We start from the raw sequence: 23,026 nt of genomic DNA, 5'->3' as shown, positions 1-23,026 counted from the left end.
ACAGTATGGAGCACTGCTGTGATCTGTAGGAATAGTAAGACAAGAAACTCAAACTCATTCATCAGCTTTACTGATTTCAATAGTCTTAAAGTTGCTTTTTTCTTTATTTTCACCTCGCATCTATATTTTGAAAGGGTTCTACTAACGTGCATCTTCTTAGCTGATAACAACCTTGCTCTTGGCAACATATCTTCATCATATTGACCGATTTTCTTCAGAGCCTTCAGCATCTTTGTCCCATGACTCTTTTTTTGAGCAGGCACATTTCTAATGTTGTTGCGCCATGTGATTTCCTTTTCTCGGTTATGCAGCTGGTTGCAATGCCTGCTGCTTTCCTCTGATATCTCAGCTGCTGAACTTCCTTTCACAAATCTTAGACGTAGACTTGGACTTCTTGTTTTATTCACCTGCTTACTTCCAGGGCTGACAAATAAAGCGGCAGTCTCAGGCTCTGATAGTGAAGATCCACAGGTGAATGATAGTGCTGTTTTGAAAAAAACCAGCAAGGACCGATATTTTTACTTTGAAATTTTGTTTCTAATTCCACTGTTTTCCACAGGTGATGCATCCTGTATTTTGGAGGAGTGCATTGAAAGGCAGCATATTTACCTCTTCTTTGCCCTCCAGTTTCAGCTAAAAATTCTTCCCCCACTGCAAGTCAAGAGGTGGGAGATACTATGGCATGCTGTATGAGGCAGCTTCTAAGGAAAAAAGAACTATTCCTTAAACACACCTTGTTTCTGACATGTTTCTTAAAGGCTCCACAACAATATAATTAAATCAAGAAACTAGTGGAGAAACTTGTTCAGGTTTGGTTTGGTTGGTTTATTTATTTATTTTTAAATGTTCCATCTTCACTTTAGAATCTGAATCTGCAAACGGAGGCGTAGGTGAGTGAGTGTTTGCGGACTGCGGTGGGTAACCCATGTAACAGTCTGCAACGTATGTACTCTGGCTGATACACACAAACACACACTCACACACAGTATTTGTTTAAAATATTAACAACATAAAGGACAGGGGAAACAGTGTCATTGAGAAGTCTCTTACTTCTCAATTTAGCAAGTAGCGTTGGGGCAAATTAGGGCAGTTTCATCAGTTATTTCATTCTTTCCTGTGCGGGCTTTGAAAGGACTTCCCGAAAACCTCCCCCTACGCCGAACTCACGGAGCGCCCGGGCCCGTGGCAGCGCCGAGGCCGCCGGCCCCAGCTGCGCAGCGGGCGGGGCAGCGCACAGCCCTCATGAGGACGAGCCCCTCTGCCACCCCGCACACCCATCCTCTCCCTGCGCCGCCCGCTTTAGCTTCGCCTGACCCCCAAGGGAGTGATGGCGGGCAGCGGGTCCCTCTCCCGCCCCTCACTGCCAGGAGAGCGCAGATGGCCGAGAAGGGTGCAGCAGCCGCTCCAAGGACACCCCAGGGGGCGGCAGGGTCGGCTGAGCCGGGGGTGGCCTCGTCCTGCGGGGCCGATCCCGCCCGTGGTTCCGCGAGCGACTACCAAACCCCGGGCAGCGCAGGCCGGGGCGGGCGGGGGGAACGAAAGAGCGGCGGAACGGGCGGGCGGCGCTCGGGGAGGCGCCGGGCGGGCCGGCGGTGCGGCCGGCCGAGCATGGCGGCGCTGCGGGTGCTGGAGCTGTACAGCGGCATCGGGGGGATGCACCAGGCCCTCAGAGGTACCGGCGCGTCCCGCGGGGCTCCGTGCTGCCTGCCCCGCCCGGGACACCCCGCCCTCGGCGGCTCCTTCTTCTCGAGGGGACTCCCGCCCTTGAGGGAGGGGGGCAATGCAGGGCGCCCCTCTTCTCGATGGGGCGGGCAAAGGTGGCGCTTCTTCTCCCATATCCCCTTCCCCAGCCCGGCGTGTCGGCACCAGGTATCCAGAAGCACATTGGGACAGAAATTAGGGATCCCTGCGCCTTGTTTGGCCCAGACAGCTGCTTCTGGAAAGGCCGTGATTCTGCGTTTGTTTTTATGTGCGCTGTGTGATACAGACACCCCCCGGCTGGAGATGGGACGGGGATCAGTGAGATGCCCGGGATAACCACATGAGCCAGGGTTTCCCACTGGCATGAACGTGGACTTGATTTTCAGAGGCCATAGTTAGGTGAGCAGCTGAGCCATGTTCCAATATGAGCCAGCCTGAACAACTGAGGTTGGTGTAACTTTTTATAAACATGACAATTGAATATGGAATTTGAGCTGGAATAGAGAGTTCACACCATCTTACACATCACACCGTCACACTCATCCCAGGTGAATTTTTGATCTGGTGCAGGGAATGCTAGATCTCAATTTGCTGAATTGTTAAAGCATGACCAGATTGACCTTCAGCAGACTCTCTGTGAACTGGCTTCCCCAAATTAAAAAATGAGTTAGGGTTATTGATTTCCTTTGTAAAATACCCTGAACCTTATTACTTTGAAGTCCAGGTTTCAGCACACATTAGTATAATTTATGAGAATCATCATAATAATTTTAACTGTAACTACAATCCTTCAGGTCTTTCTGTCTTCAGGAGCATTAGCAGAGAGCATTATAATAAAAACATCAGGTAGAAACTTGTCTTATCTTGCTATTTTTGCAGGGAGCTATGGAATATTAAGAGTATGCTTATGGAGTGATATCCATTTAGCATAATTTACTTACTTAAAACACACAATTGTCAACGTGGCATTTTTCCTACTATCCTATTTTTGATGAATGTGCATATGTGCTTTATTTATTATGTATAAAAATACACAACAAAATAGGTGGTTCCTAACCACCTGTTTTGAGGATGTGTTTTCCTTATTTCCAGAGACATTCTTAGAATATTAAGAGGAAAGTATAGCTTTTTCTGGAACTGCAGATTTTGGAGTTTTTGTAGAATGAAAAGTGTGTGTTATACCTTGTATATAGTGTACATGCTAATAGTAACTTGCTGCCTTTCTAGTAATCAGATTTCTGAAGTGATGGCAAGCTGTCCATGTTTGTTGTATTATAGACAATTTCCATATGTCCATAGAAAGTGGACTGGTTCCTGGAAGTTAGCCTACCCCATTGTTTCTTCACTCTTTACTGGATTATCAAGCTGTATTCTTGCCATAATAATAGATATCTTGGGGCAGTTCAGTAGTGTGCTGCAATTTTTAATAAATTACAATGCTAGATGTGATGTTCTGTGAATTTCCACCTGTGACAACATCACTTGCAACTCAGTATATACTTAAAAGGGTGGGAATGTCAGGAATGCCTCAGTAGATTATCAGAATATTGTAAACTTTTATCCAAAAAGATACCCAGAATTAGTGATGCCCCAGTGGATAGTTGCTACGCACATGAAGTCTTGAAATCATGTCACCTAATGGTGTAGTTTGGAGACTGAAGGGTTTACTAAACCCCTTGAAATATTTCCTGAAAAAGTAAATTTACTTCCACATTCACTGTTTCTGAACTTGCTGTACACACCTGATTCAGTGTCAGTCTTTGGTGTAATTTCTGTTCTTATGGGTTTATATTTGACCGAAGAAATTGCAGTAGGTATGAACAGTGAGACTGAGATTTTTCTGTAGTAGTGTCTGCCAAAACAGATAAAGGGACTATAAGTAAGGACATTTAATTTATTATTTGTGTAAATGACTTTAACTAGTTCAAAACGGTCAAGTACCAATTGAAATTTGCGAAGTGAATAGACACAAAGCTATTTGCATTACAGCTGATATAATATTTTTCAGTCTGGGTGCTTATATTTCCAGGAAGCATGAGAACTCAGCCTATAAGCATTGTGTCTCAGGAAAGACTTGTAGATGAAAATCTTGTTGGAGTTTTGTTAAAAGTAATAGGCAGTTTGATTAAAAGGTGTCCTACAAAATTTGCACCAAAATAAGTTTTTATTAACAGGTTATTATATAAAACTGTTTTTGATTAATTGGATTTCATTTGGGAGCAGAGATACACTTGGGCATTTGATAGTTTCTACTGTTTTTTAAAGTCCTTTAGACATCTGGATTCAGTTTGCTTATACAGTTTATGAAGAAACAAAGTGAAGTCAAGGGGCATTGAAATGTTTGCTTTTACATGCAAATAAAACAGAAAAGAAGTGAATGTTCCTCTGTAAGTACTTTAATGTGTTTCATATATGGTTTTGGCCTGTAGGTGTACATGAAACCATGCTGTTTGAAAAGGTCTCTGATTCTGTCCTCCATTTAGCAAATGGCAGCGTCTTCCTTTTAAATCATGTATCGAAATATTAGAAGGATTGTGGATTTTTTCCCATATAAGTATGAAGTTTGAAATAAAGGCCTCCATTGTCCCAGTGCTTCCATTAGCCAGATGCACAATAGATAAAGATTATGTATAAAAATATATTATCTTGGTGTGGTTTTTAGTGAATCTATAAGCCAAGAAAAATAATAGGTAGAAAACAGAGGGGGCATTTAGTATTTCAGTGGTAGCATCCCAGGAAAGCCTTGTTCTATGAAAGGGATTCTGCAGTTCTGGCAGGCTAGTTCCTCGCCATGTAATGGCGTCAGTTTGTGTTAGTTCAGCTGGTCCAACTTCCTACTTTTTCTGTGAAATTGCCAGTGTTTCAATTGGCAAATAGGTATTTGTCAGGAGTACCTGATGCTGACTTTTCTGCCTTGATGCCCTTCTTGGCTGTGATCTTTCAAAAACTTAGTTTTAGGATAGCTTGCAGGGTGAGGATGTTTGTTGTTTTTGCAGCTGTCATTAACATAGAATGCATTTGGCACCAAAAAGTATGCAATTGGTTTTGAGATTGTCCTTGCCTATAGTAAAAAATTATTGAATTTCCACATACTGATGGAAGTTTGTCGTCTCTTGCAAGTGTTTCTCTGAATGAGTACATAGAAGTTAAGAATACGTAGTTCCGTAGTTGAATCACATTGTTTTTGACAATGGAAGACAAGGTTGTTCCTGAGTTTAGGTTTCAGTCTAAAGCTGAAAAAGGAAAATCTAGGAGATTGTCTAGCTCTGTGTTGGTACTTTAGCTGTAGATAATTCAGCACATGCAAAATTTCTGGGTTTAGGTTTTGACTAATTTATAATAATATTTTAACACGTAAGACCTGCAAAAAGATACAATTTAGAAAGTTGAGCTCAGTTAAGGTCAGAAATCAGTGAGTCTGTTCATATTCACACTCCTGAAAGATTGAGGCAGCTAAGCGCTGAAAGTGCGTTTCTTTCTCCTTCCCACCCTTTACCCCAAGCATTTTGGGATTAAAGATGGATGTATAAGTCATACACGTCTAAAACTATGACAATTTTTTTATGTGTGAGTGAGTGAATTTGTTCTTTATAAAGTGCAGAGTTTCTGTGGTGAAAAATAGTGTTCTATTTTTAGAAAATCTGTGGCTACAAATTAATTTCCTTAGCAACATTCCATCAAACAAACAGCCCGCTCTTCCTCCTTCCCAACCAAAACAAACCTAAACTGGCCTATTAATTCAGGCAGTTTTCCTATGAAAAATGGGTTCCATGTCTCTGCCACAAGCATTTGTAATCTGCCAGGTCCTTGAAAAAAGTCTCATTGCATAAAACACTAAAGGACATTTTAAAAGAATACCATAATTTTGCAGTGATGAAGGTGGTGGTATTTTTCCTCTGGAACTGTTATACTTCAATTTTACAGAGTCAAAACTTCTGTCTCTTGTGCTCTGTCATGCATGTTTGTTCATTTTACCTGATTGTCTCTGGGAATTGCACAGCACAGTAAACTGGTGTGTGTATTTACGCTGAGCAAAGCTATCCCACAGGAGAGGCAAGGGAGACAAAACTGGCAAGGAGCTTTAGAATTCAATACAATGCAAAAAACGTATTGCTGGTTTGAGCAAGTTTTTACACCTAAACTCAATTTAATGCTTCTCCAAAATATAGCTCTTTGAAGCACAGGATGGTGGCAGTTGTGCTATAGCGTAAGTTTATAAAGTTTATATGGCTTAATATGATGAGATCCTGTACAAATAGAGCAGTGAAAGAAGTTGGTAAGTATCCTGCAGGAAGCAAGTATGAAGTTTACTGATAGTTGTGTTGAGTGTAGCTATGGACAGTTCAGCCTAATCATTTCAGCCAAGAGCTGACAACTCAGAAATTAAATCTTTGCTCTCTGTTTTAAACGGAAACAGGACTGACAAAACTTGTAACTAATCTTCCCTTTTCCATCTGTTTCCATATACCTGTTAAAATAGATAATTGTTCTGGCTCCTATTTTGCAATATGCTGAAATCCCCCAAACTGCCCTTGCTATAACCCAGTGTATTTCATGTGTTCTCTTGACACTGATGACTCTATTGCTAAAGTACAGTAGTGAATATAAACAGATCTATGTTAATTTTAAGGTCTGCAGAAGCACATGACAAAGCAATCAATTCTGAAGAGGAAAAGGACAGATATTGTAACGCCAGAAATTTTATTTCTGGCATTTGAAGGTGACACTATTTGGGTTTACTTTTTCAAAGCAGAAGCTAAGGCACACATCCTGTCTTCATTTCGAATGCACCACCTTCCAATCCTTGCAGCAGTGTCCCTTTCCCTCAAGAATGACAACTCCATAGCTAAAATGGCTTATAAGCATAGTGTATTCAATAAAGTAGAGAACTAGGACCCCAAAGTGTGATTGCTACCTCTTCAGGTAGTAAAGAGTTTCTGCTGTCTGCATCCAAGAGGTTTTAAGCTTTAAGTGTGAAATCAGTACATTACTAATAGGATGGTACAAATTTGATTTCACCTTCAAAATTCACCTTTGATTTCACCTTCAGCCAGGAGAGAATATTACAATCTAGTCTAAAAATAAGTCATAACGTCTCCCTCAGTAACTTCCCCCTCATGTATGTGGCTTCTATTTGAACTACGTCATCTTGCTCAGAGATGAAAAATCTCTGTTCAAAAACTGGTGTTGAGGAATCTTGCAAGTCATGTATTCCAGCAGCCTCTTAGCTGCACTTAGGAAATGTGCATTGTTTTTTCTTTAGTCTGAATAAAATGATACTGTTTTCTGCATTATTGTAATTTTCTTAAATATCTGTGTTTTGAAAATAGTATGTACTTGTTTGAGGGGGCTAAAATGTCTCCAGAGCTGTGGCTGTTTCTGTATTGAAGTTCTGCTATGTATTTTGGGAGTTGATTTAACGTCCCACCAAGTCAGCAGTTCCTGAGTTGGTTTTGTGCCGTTTGTCAGTGGGGATAGTTAAACACAGTCTTGATTCTGTTTTTCTTAGATTCTGCTTTTAGGCTTTTTTTATGATGCATTCCTTATGGTAATTTTCAAGTAGTAAATGTAATTGCTATAGAAAAGCAAAATATCACAGTTTGACGTGAAGTTATTTAACTTTCAGGAGAAGTTCTTTAAAAATGTTGCATTTTCACATTGTTTGAAATTTACACAAGCTTTTCTTTGTTAGGTTGGATGTGTGTGAGCTGCTTGTCTGCTCGAGCTCCTTCATGCGTTTCCAGGGCATTTCCACGCAAATATGCTTAATCAGCTTTTAGAGGGAGTCTGTTCTGTAACAGGAATTCCCAAGTGATCTGTGACTTTTAAATGAAAAGGAGGAGAAACTTTGAAAAAGTTATCAGATCTTTGAATTAGGAAGAGAGGATCTCAGGTGGAATACTTCAGGAAAAGTTCCTGCCCTTTTTCCGTGCTGGTTTACATCTCTGGTTTAGAGTGAACATTGTATTGCAAAGAGATTCGATAGGTTGAATTTCTTTTAGCTGTGTGCTCTCTTCACAGGCTTTTGGGTCTGTGAAGTCCTCAGTAACTCTTTTTTCTTGTATGTACCCAGGGAGATAGTGGATGAGTGACAGTAAAAAAAAGAGTGTCTGAGTCATGACTTGTGAGAGAAAGCACACAGCTTGCCTTCCCAATTGCCCTTTTTAAACTTTTTGCTAATTTAGATAATAATTTGAGGGTCTTGATTTTTTAAATTTTATTTTTGTTCTGGAGTACCTGGAAAACACAGTAAGGGTTAGCTTGATAGGACAATGTGTTTTAAGAACTGAAGGCGTAAGCGGGAAGAGTGGTCTCTAACAGTATTGGAAGTTTGTTCCTGTTACTTAGATGCTTCAGCTTTGTTTTAGGAAGGTGAATGTGTTGGTTCTTGAATACGTTTGTAAATTGAGACATTCATCCAGCTTCTTTTCACGCTAGGTGTCAGTGTTAACATACCTGTTCTGTAATCTCAGGTGTAGTCATTCTATTGTCCTTGTGGATACACCTGTATTTAGTTCTCAGTTACAACTTGTGGTCGAAAGGTCAAGACAGTAATGGCAAATAATGATTTCTATGTTGACCCTTAATGATCTGTATTTATCTTGTGAAAATCCTTATCTTTGGCCCTCAATATCACTAAGTAAACCTGGAAGAACCAGCTTGTTCATTGTTAAAATGTCTGCTACATTCTTTTCAATCGCCAGATTTCTCTTTCATCTTAGTTTTGACTAAGATAGCCTTGAAAACATGGAAGATAGTAGATGGATGGTAACTGCATTATTCAAAATTCAATCCACTGGGATCATCCCAGTTGTGCTTTCATGCTCTCAAACTGTAAATAATTAGCTGACTAGCAGTAATTCATTCGGTGTCTCGTAAGGTCATTTGTTAATGTGTTACTTGAGCATATTGTGAGATTATTCAAAGGCATGTGGCTATTTGCCTTGTTTATTTTGGTTTACAAAAGTGTTTTTTTTTTTTTTTTTTTTTTAATTGTCTGTTTCATCTGAGGCTTTGTAAGGCCGACCATAATGTAAATATCCTGGTGGTTGATGCTGATCTCGGGTACCAGGAGGTAGGGTCACTTCTCTGCCTGCAGCTGTGACAGTAACCACAGCCCATCTTGGATAAAAAGCCTCAGTGAAGGTATTGTGTTTAGTAATAACAAATAGTGTGACATGATGAGCAATGGAGTAAACACTGCTCTTTTTATCTGTTTAGCCTCTGTAGAACCTATTACTCTCTTACTCTATAAATTAACAGTTGTTTATTTACATTCTTTTTTAGTGTATTTTTATTTCATGGTTTTAGCTGTGGGTTTGTTACACTGTCCTCTCTTTAATAACACCTCTATCCAGGAGAGGAGAAGCTGCCAAGTTTGGTATTTTGGGATCTTTAACTCAGAGGAGGCAGCAGATGAGTTTGAGGCCTAAGGCTTTACTGAAATGTAAGCGCAAATGTTTTTCAGGCAACGTAAAAGTTTTGTTGGAGGAGTAGACATATGTCAGACATATTGGTGCTATTTTTTTCATAATGAGAAGTAGTGCCCCTCTAAAATAACACAATTATTTCTTGTAAGTTGTCAGAGGATGAGGCAGTGGCAGTGGGGCTTGGCAGTTTGACTTGGGATTCCTGTAGCCAGGGAACATGCTGGCCACAGAGACATGCACAGAGGTGGAAATGTTGTAGAGGTGCATCCTGTTCGGAATTTTTTTATCTACTAATCAGGTGCACAGTCAGCTTCCATTTTTTGCTATATAAAGAAGGGACATATTGCCCATATGATAAGAAAAAATATATGTTTTTTATACAAGGTTTCAAGGACAACAGCAGCAGAATTTGATTGTTTAATTTGCCTTTTGTTTTTGAGCAATGCTGTCACACAACTGAACAGATACATTTTTGTAGGAGTAGTAAAGAGAAGATAGAGTTTTAGTAGTTACGGGTTTTTTTGTTTGTTTTTTTTTTTTCTTAATTTTAGAAAGCTGCACATATGCAGAAGTTGTAGCTGCTGTTGATGTGAACACTCTTGCCAATGATGTTTATAAACACAACTTTCCCAGCACGCCATTATGGGCAAAGACTATTGAGGTGAGTAATTAATGTGCTTTTTACTGTAATCTGGTATTTGTAAGATATAAGTTGTTTTTGCTGTCCTTATTACTAACAAGAGAAACAAAAAGATTTGTGTTATTATGAATAAAGCAGTTTTACAATAACTTTGGTTGCTTGTGCTGTGGTTGCTTGTTGAATTCTTACTGCAGGCGTTTTCTTAAAGTCTTGCCTGCTGCATCAAGAAGGGTTATATAAATGTCAAGACGAAAGCTTACCACCAGTAAAGGAATGTCAAAAATCATATTTTTAGATTAAAAAAAATATTTTCATGTACTTTGAAAAAATTTAATTAAGTTACTTGGGGGCATGCCTTTGTTTTGCAGTTATAGTTTGGCTCAGAGAAACACAACAAAATATATTGGATTGAACACTCTTGAATCTTTTTTTAATGGGCTCAAGTGCTAAAATGTTTTATCTATTAATTATCTGGAATTGTGTCACTTGCCAAATTATTTGAAAAATAACTAAGTAAAGCTGGATTTTGTTACAATAAATGAGAGGCAAGATAAGCATGGAGTTTTGCTTGGATTGAGTCAGAAATTACTGTATACTTCTTAATCTTTCACAGTTTTACAACATGATATTAAAAGATACTGTGTCTGTTATAAGACACCACCTTAAATAAGAGTTAAATAGATGACTAAAGGTTAAATGCTTATTCAGCTCTTAATGAGTGGCTAAATGATAGTTTATAGTTGTATAATGGAAAAAGAAGAATCCTTACCATTTTATAGTAGATAAGAGCAGTTTATTAGAGTTAGTAACACCTTCAAATATAATGGAAAAAAAAATAGCAGCTTTTGTCTAGTTTTTTGAGGGTAGTTATGTTACATTTGCTGTATAAATATCCCTCAGAATATGTAAGGAGTGATTTCTTTGTCCAAGTCATGGTTACTCGATCATTGTCCTTCTTTCCTCCTGGCCCCTTGATGTGTTGACCTTCTGGTGAAAACTTAGTTTAGAGGAATTTAAACCTCTGCAATTAATTCCTACCACAGACCTAATTCTTTCTTGTCTGAGCAGAATTATCTTTGTGGAAGATAATTTCAGCCATGCAATATCTTTGACTAATTTTTATAGGAGAAAAAATATGAAATAAACTTTTTAGGGTGCCTTGCCAGTAAGCTCCTAAGAGGTAAACCCCTTAGGTTGGATGTGTAAAAAGTATCATATTTACATTTGAGCTACTTCTCAGATGTTTTTACACATATTTTGAATATGTGAGCACTGGTTTTGATGTACAAAGACTTCATATCTGAATAATGATACTTTATTTTCGGGAGAAATAACAGGTCAGTATCTACTGAAAGAACCACTACACACCTCAAAGAATGAGCAGATACAAACCTCAAGATTAGGTAGAAGTGCTAACCTCATTAGGTTTTCTTTTATACTCAGAGCAGTGAATGCATAGTTAGATTTTATGGTTTACCAAGGTAGAAAAGATATTGAAATTGCTAGGTCAAATGAGAGATTAGGTAGTTTTTTGCTAAATGAAGCATATAGTGGATGTAAGTGGGGTAGTTTGATCTGAAAGATGACTTGAGAATTTCATACAGTTCGCAGCACTCAACATTCTTCTATATTTTTCTGTTTTCAGGGCATAACACTGAAAGAATTTGATAAATTATCTTTTGATATGATTTTGATGAGTCCTCCCTGTCAGCCGTTCACAAGGTAGGTACAGCCCACTTGGGAAAAAAGTCCAGTTATTGCACAATATACGGTCAAAGGAGAAATGTAATCAAGAGTGACACTATGTGTGTGTGATCTGTATCTTTCTCTTCCTAAGAGATGTGTTGTAGCTCTGTTCACCATGGTGTTTACTGAAGTGAAAGAAATGCAGCAATTTGCATCTTAATTTTTGACCACATTTCTTGCATATGTATATATATTCATTTAAGTTGAGCTTCTTACAGCACCGATTTTGTGCATTGTATTATTCCTCTAATAGTGAAATTTAGTGTTTAGGAGTGCTGCTTTACCTTTTAGATATCAATCTAGTATTTTCCTGGGGCAACTCCAGAAGGAGGGTTGGAATTTCTCAGTTCTACCTGAGACTCAAGAGTGTAATCTGATTTTATTTGTACTTTGAAGATTGCACATGCACACAGATCGTTTATTCTGAAGAATACTTGTATTTTAGACAAGACTGGAAGGATAATGGCTTTGAAATGATTTTGTGGATGATGAAGAGGATTATCTTGCTGATTAAGGACTGAGTTTATTGAGATATTATTTGTCAGATTCATTTGTAATTCATATCATTTGACAGCAGTGACCAGCGGGGAAAGATTCTAGTAACTGAACTCATGCAATGTAGTAGCTTCATGAAAAAAGTCTCTTGATGGTGATAATACTGATTGTGTAAGAAAGATATCTCATTGAATATCCTAAGATTGAAAAGAAACCCATGTAAAGTGGTGCTGATTGATAAAAACGAATTAGTGCAAACCTATGATGTATATAGGAAACATTTCAGATTTTTTTCTTTATAATATGGTAAAAAGAAAAATCTGTGTATGACTGATTAATTTAGATACATGCTAAAACTCTCCTACAAAGGTTTTATTCTTTTTTTTTAATGAGCTAATACAAGTATAAGCTAAGAAAACACAGGCTTGGAATTACTATCATTTTTGTAACCTACATGATCTGTCCAGTTTATTGTTACAGAATTGGTTCCGAAGTTATTCACTTGGGGCTCAATCCTGCTAAATGGTGAACAATGAGGCTTTAATTCATAGAAATAATTTAATATATTCAATGCAAAATAGCAGGGTATTCCCAGAAACCCAGTGGGGGTTTTTTGTTCATTCAGAGCCAAGTATGTTCAAAGGCTTCGCTGGACAAGACCAGAATGCTAAAGGCTTTGCAGCCCGGGGAGTGGATTTCATTACTGAATGCTTCAATTTTAACCTTGCTTGCGCTGATGGATTCCAGGGGCAGACTTTCATTCCTTAGAGCATCTCTCAGGACACTGCCTCTGTGAGTAGGTCCTCCTGTCTGTACATGGTGCTTTTGCAGCATCCCCTTCCGAAGCATTCCCCTTTCGAAACTCAAAGCTAAGTGTCAGCATTCTGTAGAAAAGTGTAACTCAGATGTCAGTCTGCTCTGAGTAATACACCAGTGTTTCTTTATTCTTTCTTAGAATTGGCCTGCAAGGTGATCTGTCTGATCCACGGACGAAGAGCTTTCTGTATATCCTTGATATTCTCCCAAGGTATAAATGAGCTCTACCTCCATTGTAAAGCCGCTTTTGTAACTAGGCTTTGTTGTAATTAGGTCTTCTGTATGTCAGTGGGACAAGATATCTGTCATGTTTTAGAGGGATACTACTAGTGTTGTGTTGTAGTCGGTGTTTGTTTTCTCATGATGATATGTAACTTACAAATATTTGTATTTTACTAATGCTGTAATTACCTCATTGCTGTATATGCTTTCATTGTTTGGTTTCCTTTTCATTGCATGCCTGTTTAAACTGTGCCTAGATGTTAAATGGAAGGAAGGAGTTCTTTTCAGTTCAACATCAGATTTGCACTGATTTTACAGGTGGAGGAGTAGATAATATAATAGTTTGTCTATTGGTCTCATAGAAACATGAAAAGTTTTTAAAATACTGGGTAACAAAAGCTTAGATTCAACATATAGTCATCTTCCAAAGAGGTACCATTTAAAAGCTTGTTTAAATATGTTAGTGACTGTATAATGCAATGCATCTTGCTACCTCTTCCATTCTTTCTTAAAGTCTCTCTTCTTGGTGCTGCTTCTAGATATCTTGGGGCAGATTGTGTATTTTTGGTTTTTAGTACAGTATCTTGTTTGGAGTAGTAATACTAAAGAATTCGAATAGCACTGCATTGTCTGTACAGTGTCCTTGTCTTTGTATTCATCTGTCATTTTTTGCCTGGTCAGATCCCAGTTCCTAATGAAACAGCCATAATTATTTAGCAGTCTTGCTTCACCTGGAGACTAGGACAGCTGTTCCCTATATATTCCTCCATTAGTTCATCTTGTTGTCAGGACTGGAGAAGAACAGATGAATGTTTGATGTCTCTTTTACTCTTTTTTTTTTTTTTTTTTTTTTTTTTTTTTTTTTTTTTTTTTTTTTTTAATGAATGCTTTCAACACAGAAGGAGGCCAGTACCAAAAAGCCTTTCTTTCAAACTGCTGTTAACACTGGGAGAAAAGAGTCTTCATCTTTGTTCTAGAAACTTTATGCAGCCAACAGCATTAAATGGAGCTGTGTCTTTGCCCTTGTCATGAGCAGAGAGAGAACAATGACACAGAAAGGTTGAGTGGCTTGGCAGGGCCATACATAAGAAATCTGTGGCAGAGAGCACATAACAAAACACAGATTCTGTAGCCCGCTAAGTTAGACAATTCCTAGGCAAAAAAGAATAGTTACTACTACTCGCCTGCTTCTGTCAGAGACACAAAATGAGAGAGAGAGAACATGGGTTGTTCAGAAGTTGGAAAGGATGTCTTTTGTGGAACAGGAAATGTAGCACAGGTTTCCAACTGATCTGTTAAAATAATAAATAAAACCTGGCAGATACTGAGTAGGTTAATAATTTGTCAGAATAATAGTACCTTCCATGTGCTTAAAGGCATCTTGACCTAGGGATTCCTTTCCATTGAACTGAGACGCGGTTAAGAGGCTGGCTGCTTTTGCACATTATAGTGCATTAATATGGAAATACTGCTTCCCAGTGTGGGCTTAGCTGGATACATGGCAGAAGCTTTTCCTTCTCAAAACCAAAGCTCCAGGACCTATGCTTTATCATGACGATGCAAAGGACCTGGGCTTGGCTGTCTCACTTTTATCTCAACACCCCAGGAGACACTGCTAATGTCCCTTATCTCCTTGGGGAGGGTTCCTGAAGCAGCACCTACTCTAAGTAGTCACTAGAAGGTTCAACATGATGGCTTCTGTAGAATTTCTCAATTCTGGTGGATTCGTATTTTACTAAAATAGCGCTTATGGGTTTTTTGAATATGATACATTTGTGAGACATTGAGCATGGAGTACTTCAGCCCCCAAAAAGGGAAATCTTAATACAGGAATTATCCCTTTACATTCTAAATGGATATGGTATGCACGCAGTTTATGAAAAGTGTAAAATAATTTCTCATACCTTGGATGTACTTACTTTTTGTTCAGCATTTTGTAATGAAATATTGCTGAAATGAGGCTCAGAGTTAGCCTGGGATGACAAATATTAGAGATAATGGAAAAGACAATTTCAAGATCTGGAAAGACCTGGGAAATCCTTGGAGCACCCAGCTAGCGAAGTCCACCCCAAATGGTCCAGATACTGTCTGTTTATCGTGTCCAAGCCATAACCTGGCGAAATCCAATGCTAAAATAACAGTCTGCTGCTCTTACAGAAGCATTTTTAGTGTTACTACCTGCCAAATACTTGACACATCCTCTTTGTACAGTGAATACTTGCCTTGTGATCTGTTGATCCCCTATGAGTGCTTGCATTTCAGGCTGTGCTCTGGATTTATTGCTGAAAAAGAAGTTTCATAGTAGCCAATGATGATGAGTGTGCATAGACATACTAGCAGATATATTCTCCATTCCTCTGAAAATAATTTGGCTGCTGCTGCTTTTTTCAGCTTAGTATTATTTTTTCACTATTATTTTTAGTATATATTAAATTTGGTGTAGTTTCTTGTACTTTTTCTAGTTTCTTTTGAGATGCATTAGTTCTTTTAATTCATATAATGTCTTTAATTGGTGGTAATTAAAAATGTGCTGAAACAAATTCTGCTGTGATTTGTTCTAATGGGAGTCCAAAGTCACTAACTTCAATAAGCAAGAAGCTGATGTCTGGGGGCATTAATATCCTGCTTCTGAGATCCCAGTGTGTAACAGACATTCTGTGTCTACACTGGCCTTATTACAGTGCTACAGAATGTTCCCAGAGACTTGAATCTGAATCCTCTATGCTTCTTAATTGTTGGAACAGTCCCTGGCAGTCCCTGGCACAGTTTGGGCATGTTCATTTCTCCAGAGATTTAATATGCTGGTTTTGGAATGTGTCTGTTTCCAGACCTTTTCACTGATCTTGCTAAAGCTGAGACACCTCCTTCCCTTCTCTCCATCAAAATAAAAAAGTCAAGTTTAGAAAATTGAGACTATCTGCAGTTGGAACTCTAAATATGTTGTGTTTCTTAAATCAGTTAAATGAATACTGGTTGTGATGTGTTATCAGTAAGGTTTATGTGACATTTGGACATTGATTTCAGGTACAAGCACTTGAAAACAAGTTTATGGATAAGTACCAATTGGTGTTCCACCAGTGATTATATTTCCTATTATGCACTGTATCTGTTGAATAATATTATTGTCCTTTAGGAAATGAACAGTGATAAACATTTTCAAAAGTACATGCATGGAGTACAAGTGGGTACAGCTGTTTATCCAAACACAGCTGGGCTTTGTGGTTTTTACCAGCAGTCCACATTTTTAATTTAGTTTTTTTTTTAAGGATACTAAAGTTTAACAGCTAGCATGATGTGGAAATACTTTGATCTTTCTGCTAGCTAAGCCGATCTGTGGATGAATATAATGTACTTTACATCTTGTTACTCTGATTTGCCTTCTCTGTCCTTGTAGGCTTCAGAAGCTTCCAAAATACCTACTTTTAGAAAATGTTAAAGGATTTGAATCCTCTTCTGCAAGGTAAACTCTAATTAATATATGCAGGGTTTAGTTTGAAAAAGGGATATATTCTTTAGGAGAAGGGATTTATTCTTTAGAAGGGATTTTTATTTCCTAGAATTGCAGTTAACAAAATAGCTTGAGATGGGACAGGAATTAAAACCTTAGGCTGTGAAAACTTGCTAGATAACTGGTTACATCTCTAAGTGATGGAGATATAACCAGTCTTGTAGAGACTCTCTTGTAGACCCCAGGATTCCCTAGGCTGTGCCTTGTTGGCCAGTGGGACAAGCTGTACTTCAGAAAACACTCCGGTTAGGACACTTGTTTTCTCTTATGACACCTGGGATGCAGTGTCACATACAGTGCCGGATACAGGTCACAGCTCCTACCTTTTGTATAGTTCCAGCCTAGTGCAGTCTGCATGGAATACAGAAGAAAAGTCTTTTTAAGATTATTTCCCTTAGTCTTTTTCCATTGTTTATAAAGCACAGTCCCCCCTTACTTTTATAATCAAAGCCATTGATATTTGTCATCCCTTGATTTAACCTTTTTGGTAGGCTTTGCTGGTCCTCTGTATTTGAGCAGAAGGAAGTAGTGAGCTATTTGCATGGTTTTAATCTTGTGGGTTTTGATTCCCAATAGAATGTATTGCCCTCTGATTACTTTCCTTGTTGACACACTACAGTTACTCTCCTAGAGCTGGGATGTTTTTTGAAGAGTCATTTGCACTGTAGTAAGAGTAAGATGCCTTTGGATGTGTCATAGTCTGTAACATTGAACTTCGTATGTTGTCTCTCAAATTCAGTAATGGATGACATACCAGTAATTTGCTGTCCAATTATTTCAATGAATGCTTAGGTAAATACGATGTTGAATTCAATCTGGTTTTATTTAGAATTTTAAAAGGGTCTAAAGGCTATTTGAACAGAGCAATTGCTTTTTGATTCCTTTCAGAAATGAACTTTTGCAAACATTAGCAACATGTGGATTTAAATATCAGGAATTTCTCTTGTCTCCAACCTGTGTGAGTACTAAAATTGCTCTAATGTTTTTTAGTAGTTCAAAGTGCACTGGGTCCAAGAAGGTTTGAAAATTGTCTTTTGTATTAGAAAAGAGAGTCATGCCCAAAGCTTAAGATACACTTGAATGAGAAAACCAACTGACATGACTTCTGATTTCTCATACTGGCATAACTGTATTGCTGTTTGTGTTCAGATCCTAGCCCTGTATTCCTTTGCTGCCATTTGCTAGTTTTAAGAAGGCATGAATTTACACTGTAACCAGGAAAGTGGTTTTCCCTGTGGGAGCCTCATTGCTTCAGAAGTGCTGTGCCTCTGGATTTCCCAGCACAGAAAATGTGACTGTTTCTTGTGGGAGGAGGAGCTTTGTTTCCATGTTACCGTGGCAACTGAAAAAAGTTTGAGAGAGATTTCAGATTGTGCAAGACTAACTGGAATCAGTGAAGTACCATAAATATTTTAGAGAAGCTAATAGAGTGTAGCTTGAAAACCAGCTGTGGTAGATTTGTTAGGTGTCTTGTAATTCCTGGTTTAAAGAGGCAGAGAGAGACTTTTTTGCTTTTAACAGAAAACAGATAGTACCTGTCCCAAGAAATCATGAGGCATGTAACTTTTTCTTCTTGCATCACATAAAATTTTGCTTACATTCATATTCATTTACAGAGCAGTCAAAACTATCAGATACAAAGAATAATTGCTCACTTGGTTCTTGGGAAGTACCTAGGTATGGAAGTTACAAATGTGTAGGTATTATCAACTAATACCTAGGGAATACCCTGGAGATAAGGAGGTTTCAGGATGACCTAATTGCAGCCTTCCAGTACCTGATGGGAGTCTACAAGAAACACAAAGAGGGATTTTTTACAAGAGTCTGTAGTGACAGGACAAGGGGGAATGGATTCAAACTGAAAGAGTAGTTTTAGATTAGAATCAGGAGGAAGTTCTTTGTGATGAGGATGGTGAGGCACTGGAACAGGTTGCTCAGAGAAGTTGTGGATGCCCCATCCCTGGCAGTGTTCAAGGCCAGCTGGGATGGGGCTCTGAGCAACCTGGTCTAGTGGAAGGTGTCCCTGCCCATGGCAGGGGGCTTGGAACTAGCTGACCTGCAAGATCCCTTCCAATACAAACCATTTTACGAATCTGATTCTGTGAATACTGATATCTCTAAAGTCAAAAAATGTATTAGTGTGTCATAGCTCTGTTTCTGCATGTAATGGCAGATAACTTGCATGATGCTATAGACCAATTTCTCCTCTATTACATGGACTAAAGGCTCCTGAATTTTGATTACAGCTTGGCATTCCCAATTCTAGGCTGCGGTATTTTCTAATTGCGAAGCTTCACCAAGAACCATTTTCCTTTCAAGCTTCTGGTCAAGTGAGTGTGTTTGTGTTACTTGAATTTGCATCAGTTCATGAAGATGAGGGTTAAATTTTCAGTTTAGTGGTGTGTGCTGATGAATGGAGAAGAAGTGATTCCAACAGAAAAATTAAATTCTGTCTCCTTCTTTCAGCCTGGCTATTGAGCTTTGTAAGGACTCATGTGCGTGTCTGTGGATGACTTTAGTGACTTGTGAGATGTGTTTTCTAGCCTGATAGTGGCTAGAAAACGTGTCATACTGCTACACTATTTACACACTTGGAAAGGTCTTTTTGCAAAGGCAATTATTTGAAGATATTCTGACATAATTGCCAATAGGTCAACTAATCTTGATGCTACTGCTTTTGAAATCTTCATGAAAATAAGATCCAAAGGTTACTTGCTTTATTCTGAGCATCTCTGGGGGAATTCTTACTCACTGTATGGTTGGCTGTCAAGTTGTTTATTAAATACAGTTCTTTATTTTTATTTTTATTTTTGTCACAATTTCCTCTTAGATATTGACCAGATTCCCAGATCAGGATCCAGAAGATTTACTCAAGGAAGAAGTTGCTGACAAAGTCAGTGAAACCAGTTCCGCTTTGTCCTCTGAGGAGAAAAATCTGGATCCAAACGTTGGTCCAGATTGCAGCAGCAAGAAGAGTTTACCAAAAGGGTCCTTTCTATTTAAGCTTGAAACAGTAGAAGAAATGGAAAGAAAACATAATCAGGATAATGATTCCTCTATTCAAATGCTAAAAGACTTCTTGGAAGAGGAGAACAAAGAAATGAGTCAGTATTTCTTACCACCAAAGTCCTTACTGCGCTATGCTTTCTTGTTAGACATTGTTAAACCCACCTGCCGGAGATCCACATGCTTTACAAAAGGGTAAGTTGCCAAGAAAATGGCTTGCTAAATCATGTAATGAAATTTTAAGTATATTTTCTTGCTTGTGTCCTGTAAAATCACAGAGAGATGTTTCATCAAAAAATCCTAGGCCTTTTGAAAGAAACCTCCTTACATGGTGTGCTTGCTGGTCCAGTGGAGTGCCTGCATGAGAATCTGTCTGGCAGAACATCATGTGCCCACTCCAAAAAGGCATTCACAAAAGACAGTTGCCATTTGTTGTTGACCTTCACAGAAGCTTAATTACCCCTGCGGAAATATGGTTCCAGTAGACTGGTATAGTGCTGATTCATTAATGAATTTCTTTATATTGCTCAATGAAGTTAAAAAGTGTCATGCATGACAGATCCATTCCTCATTAAATCTGTCTCCACTGTACATTTTATTGATTTCTTGGATTTTTCAGCTATGTAGATCAGAATAGCTGCGGTTTGTCGTGAAACCAGTTAGGCTCCTGCGTTACAATTCATATTTGATGGAGCAGAACATCAGTGCTTTTCTGTCTAGTAGTTTTCTGATTTGTACCTTGCAATTTTAAGTTTGACTTCTAGAAGTTGGTGAGGGTTCTGAAACTCCATGGACAACTGGTGATGAGCTTTTCCACTGAAGGCGTTTGTATTGAAACATTCCAGTTGGAGCCTTCAGATTTGTGGGAATTTTTAATACTGATAATTTTTTCTAATTGGATTAGTTTTTTAAATTTGCTGAGTGTTTCAATAAAATGCATGATGTGTTAAAGCTAATGGTAATTTTTTTTTTAAATTAGTAGAAATTAGATTGCCAGATTACCAAAATTACTGCAGATTTTTTTTTAAACTGTTAGATAATAAAGAAGAAGAAAAAGAATTTCAGAAGTTTCAGAGTTTCAGCCCTCATTGATATATATGTATGTGCTTTTCCTGCCCTCACTCTTTTGAGTTGAGAGGGAGTTAGCATTTTGTGGAATCTCTTTCTTAACTAGAATAGTCAAAAAAACCTCCTTAGCCAGAACAATGTCTGATGTGTCTTACGTATGCCTTAAGTGTCATCGAAGGTAATTGGCCACTTGTGGTTTCACTAGAATACATCATGGTAGTTTGTGGTCATGTTTATCAAGATCACACTGAAGGAGGATCCTGAGTGGTTAATATCAGGTCTGTACATAGTGGTGGGAAATCTGACACCAGAGGAATGGGACTATTATCCCTCTTGTGATATGGAGGTTCTTGTGGTAGTTCTGTCTGATTTACCATCTTTGTTCTGTTTTTCAAGAGCCTTTGGGAAGGAAGGTTGCCAACATGGTTCTCAATGTAATCATCTCATTTACAGCTCTGCATTAAGAGAAGGTTTATAATTACATCTCATTAAAGTCTCTTCTGAGGCCAAGAATAAGGCCCTGCTGAATATGTTTCAGAAGTTCTGTTTTTATGTTTCTCTGAAGCATAAGATCCAGGAAAAAGACCCCTGAATGGGGTGGAACAGCACTCCAAGTAGTACAGAAAATCCCTCTGCTGCTGTGCCTGACCATCAGCTTTGAGAGTGGGAGAAAAAGTTCCCTTTTTCTCTTTGGTTTTCAGATATTTCTAGCAAGGTTCATGCAATTTAAATAATCTGGGTATGCCTTCTCTAGTCTTTGCTAATTCGGGGACCTCAAATGCTGATAGTTGATCAGTGAATTTTACTAAGGCTTTGGTGGAGTATACAGCAAAATGTAATGTGTGAGAGGTCAAGCAGGTAACTCTGTGTGTCCTTCTGACACTGAATGCCTGGGCACGTAGTGAATGATTGCTGAGTTCTGTCAGACTACCAACAACTGTGGTTTCTCTTTGGAGTATGCTTGTGGTGGCTGAAGTTTTGAAAGGAAATTTGACTATTTTAAAGGACAGAGGAAATAAAAATTATATCCAACTTCTCTAGATATAGTTGTTCTGGACATACTTTAAATTTTTTATATACTGTTGACAAGAGAAGTGATACCTTTCAAAATAATGCAAATATCAATTACAGAAGAGCTTTCTCGCTTTGTGGAAATTGCTTTTTCTCAGTCATAGTATACGACACAAAAAAATACATGTATGAAATGAAAAGATTTTTTCAAAGATTACAGAACTTAAAGAGGGAGGGAATCTTGAATCAGATGAAAATTAAAGACTAATTTTTTTAAGTCAACTTATTTCATTATAACTTGTAATGAAATAACAGAAAATCAATAGATCATTTTTTTACTGTGGCAGCATTTAATTATGTTCTGGGCCTAAGGTAGAAATGTTAACTTTTCTGTAGTCAGCAGCTTCAGTAATTAATAACAATCCAGTATTTTAGCCATATGCCTACATTTGTATTAAAAACCCAACACGCACGCAAATACACAGCTGTCAAAGCACATGGACGCCAGCTGGATTTTTTGGGGGTGGAGGGGTGGAGTTCTATACTTCAGTTATTTCTCCCAATAAAACTCTTCAATACCACTTTGAATTGTACCCCATTTGTTTCTTTTGGCTCACTTATATTACCAGTTGCTCTATGAGAGGAAGAGGATGAGGATTCCTCAGTGCTGTGTGTGTTACATTGTTAAACTTTGTTAGGGAATTTGCAGAATGCAGCTAACCAATTAAAGATGATGTATTTATAAAACAGTTGGATTCCACATGTATTTAATCTGTAACAGTGTTTAGGTCTTCTAAACCTGAGGAAGGTTGGTAACCACTTTGTTTTAAGATGAGTGCTGCTCTGGCTGTTATTGGCAGAAGTAATTGTAGCTTTTTCAGCTGAGGATGAAATACCCAAGATTGAGCCATGCTAGGTCATTGTGATTGTGCTGAAGGGAGAATGTTCTTTTATCCACTGTGGAATGAGAGAGGCTTGAAACATAACTTGTGCCATGCTTTAGGAACGGGTCCCAAGTGGAACAAAAGACCTTTGTAATTGTGTTTACAGTTGTATAGATAAAACTAGAGAAGATTGTCTGTTAACAATTGATGCAGACCGTATCCCTCTAATGCAGGGGATTTTCTGAAGTTCTTCCACAGGGCAAAGCCATCTGTTGTCTTGACTCACTCTTTTTCTGTTCAGAATGTTCAAACTGTCATAGTTAGACCAACAGAGCATGTTTCTGAAAGCCCATAATTATATTTAAATTATAGCCTTGAAGAGACTACAGAGTAAACATGTTCAGCAATCAACCACAAAGCATGCAGAACAGCTATCATAGATTTCAGAATTCAAGTTTACTTACTGTTTACTTGGATTTAATTTTTTTCTTCTTTCTTT

General features: G+C 38.3%; 1 protein-coding gene across 4 annotated transcripts in view; it reads left to right on the top strand.

Moving 5' to 3' along the window:
- The first annotated feature begins 1,568 nt into the window (after nt 1-1,568).
- Nucleotides 1,569-23,026, top strand: part of TRDMT1 (tRNA aspartic acid methyltransferase 1) — a 28,432-nt gene continuing 6,974 nt past the window's right edge. Inside the window, exons 1-8 of one of the 4 annotated variants that reach the window (XM_040076224.2) lie at nt 1,569-1,672; nt 9,683-9,792; nt 11,417-11,493; nt 12,968-13,039; nt 16,445-16,510; nt 17,447-17,516; nt 18,805-18,888; nt 19,389-19,759. In XM_040076224.2, coding sequence (XP_039932158.1) covers nt 1,609-1,672; nt 9,683-9,792; nt 11,417-11,493; nt 12,968-13,039; nt 16,445-16,510; nt 17,447-17,516; nt 18,805-18,888; nt 19,389-19,759 — 914 coding nt within the window. In that variant the 5' untranslated portion in view covers nt 1,569-1,608. Of the gene's footprint in view, nt 1,673-1,805; nt 1,870-8,759; nt 8,848-9,682; nt 9,793-11,416; nt 11,494-12,637; nt 12,805-12,967; nt 13,040-16,444; nt 16,511-17,446; nt 17,517-18,804; nt 18,889-19,388; nt 19,760-23,026 lie in introns of those variants that run through there. The other 3 variants (XM_040076215.2, XM_040076241.2, XM_058422431.1) reach the window with 3 other exon arrangements.

This window comes from Hirundo rustica, chromosome 1, assembly GCF_015227805.2.
Source record: "Hirundo rustica isolate bHirRus1 chromosome 1, bHirRus1.pri.v3, whole genome shotgun sequence".
Taxonomy (NCBI): Eukaryota; Metazoa; Chordata; class Aves; order Passeriformes; family Hirundinidae; genus Hirundo; species Hirundo rustica.
This window is presented reverse-complemented; position numbering and strand designations above follow the sequence as displayed.